Here is a 2,500-nt window from a genome sequence, read left to right as displayed (position 1 = left end):
AGCTGTAAGACAGAAGTATGAAAATATAACTGCACTTTGCTATATATGAAAAAAAAAAAAAAAAAAAAAAAAAAAAATAAAAAATAAATAAATAAATAAAAAAATAAAAAAATAAATAAACGGGAAAAACTATAAAAAAATATCTTTTTTTACTGGTTCATTTCACAACTCTATTTTTGTAACAAGGGTTAAATTTTGCTATGATGAAATAAAAATCAATAATTTAGTTTAGACCACATGTGTATTCGTTTGAAGTATATATGCAAAATTAACATTCTAATTCAATATTTCACAAAATCTACTTTGTAGTTTCTGTAATTTTTACATTATGTATGACAGTCCAGCACGGTTAGACTCACAGAGGTGATATTTATATTACACAATGTTCCTGGGAAAATTCTGTGCTCATTTTAAATTTCTTTTGTGAAATGTCTCTGCACATAGATGGCTCTGCCAGTGCTTAGCCACAAAGGAGTCAATTAGTAGACCTTGTGACCTTACCTGATTTCACCTTTCCTTGAATTGGTGGGAATTTTTTTTTTTTTTACTAATGCTATGAATATTGATGGTGTTATTTTTATTATAGACATTATAATTACTGTAATGTTATAAATATTGACAACAGCAAAATAAGATAACGTAAAATATTTTCATAAATCATGGAGAAGGGTAAATGGAGGAGCCAGGCAGTATTCGTAATTGGCTCATTGGTGACTTAGTACAAGTGTAGCCATCTATGTGTAAAAATAATTAATAAAGTAAACTCACAGTGGGCATGGCATCTACGTACATGGCATGCCCATTGTACGTACCCATCCAACACAGTTCCTTTATTAATTTTTTTTTATGATTATAATCAAATTTTGATCAACTCCTCTCACCATATAAAATAAATAACTTCTTTTATCAGATCAATAAACAAGAAACTTGTAATTTACACCAATAATAATTTACACCAATAAATAGGTGACATGACCAAATTGGTCATTCCAGACCTTTTTTTTTTTTTTTTTTAATCAAAATAAAGATGCCATTGATAGCTTGGTGATGACTGATAACAGGGTGACCAATTAGTGATGATAATTATTTGAGAAATGACAGGTTTGAAATACGTAGTGTCATTTGGACATGTATTTACCCAATTGTGTCCTACATCTCAAGTACATCTTCACCTTGTTAAAAAAAAAATGGAACTTAATAATCCTTTCCGATTGTGATCTGTGTGTTACAAGGTACATAAATTCAAACTATTGTAATGCTGTGTGCATATTTTTCAAACCAAATTTTTGCGATGATATCTATATGAGCTTATCATCTGTCTTTCAAACATGTAAAAATATATTTAAATTCTATCACATCATTATCTTTATTCATTTACTATTTTCATATTAAATATCCAAATAATCCAGATTATGTTACTTTTACTATCCATTTCTGATTACCTGACCATTCCTAATTTGGAAACATGATACATATTCTATATATTTCCTTAAAATTACAGCACAGTGCTGATGTGAAGCTGATGTAGTACATATCTGAAGAAAAACAGCCTAAAGAGGAAATTACTGGCTTTCTCCAGAATATTTTCGCACATAATCCCTAGGATTCCCTTACTTATATCAAAATCTTCTGAGAATAGACTTCACAACCTTTATTTTAAACTTGACAAACTGTCTTTAACCTCTTGTAGGTTTTTAAATACAGATATATATTTAAATTGTGAAAGAATAAATAAATAGAGTTTAAATGCCTTGTTAAAAAATAATAATAATAAAAATAAAAAATCACTCTCTCACCTGTTCTGGGTGCGCTGCCCAGTCCAGGAGGTCGCACAACAGTGTAGTTGAGATCAGAACAATTTTCCTTAATGAACTTCTCCATATCAAACATGCCCAATAAGACAGGGCGCAGAATAGGAACAATCACCCAGTTGACCAAGAAACCCATTCGAGGAGCAACAGAGGCTGGAATAAGATAAGAGGGTGAGTTTTACAATAAAAAAAAAAAAAAAAAAGAAAGAAAGAAAGAAAAAAAGCATTCTATAATCCTTGGTTGATTCACTATGTATTTTCTTTTGCTTAACAGTTACTTACTGTCAGTGTACCAAGCAGTCATTGTTACAATACGTTTGATGTTTGCATTACGCATGGCACCAACAATAGCTTTCATTGACTCGGTATAACCACTGCAAAAAAATAAAAAGGATAATAAATGTAATATTCATATGGATATCCTATTTTTGCTATGGGCTATTCATACTGCAAAAGAAACTCTTTACAAGTAAAGGTTTTTTGTTTTTTACTTATAGTGTATATGAAAAATAAAAGGTCATCATGGCAATTACTGAAAAAGGTTAGAAAAAAAAGCTCACTTTTTGCATTGTAAAACTATTCACTCTTATTCACATATCTTCATTTACAGTATACAAGACAAATAAAAATGCACCCTTACAGGACATTAACCTCAAGTGCATTTAGAGCTTTACTCACGTCACTGGTTG

The 2,500-nt window shown here is 30.0% G+C and overlaps 1 protein-coding gene across 1 annotated transcript in view; it reads right to left on the bottom strand.

The window, feature by feature from the left end:
* The window catches only part of LOC119568421 (flavin reductase (NADPH)-like), a 10,566-nt gene that overhangs the window by 1,854 nt on the left and 6,212 nt on the right, over window positions 1-2,500 (bottom strand). The window contains exons 3-5 of the mRNA XM_037916943.1: window positions 2,490-2,500; window positions 2,094-2,185; window positions 1,797-1,964 (exon numbers count right to left, since the gene is read on the bottom strand). The exon at window positions 2,490-2,500 is cut by the window's right edge and continues 96 nt beyond it. Of these exons, the coding sequence (XP_037772871.1) occupies window positions 1,797-1,964; window positions 2,094-2,185; window positions 2,490-2,500 (271 nt within the window). The remainder of the gene's footprint in view (window positions 1-1,796; window positions 1,965-2,093; window positions 2,186-2,489) is intronic.

The sequence above is a fragment of the Penaeus monodon genome, chromosome 43 (genome assembly GCF_015228065.2).
Source record: "Penaeus monodon isolate SGIC_2016 chromosome 43, NSTDA_Pmon_1, whole genome shotgun sequence".
NCBI classification, from domain to species: Eukaryota; Metazoa; Arthropoda; class Malacostraca; order Decapoda; family Penaeidae; genus Penaeus; species Penaeus monodon.
Note: the sequence above shows the minus strand (reverse complement) of the source record. Positions and strands in the feature narration are given on the sequence as shown.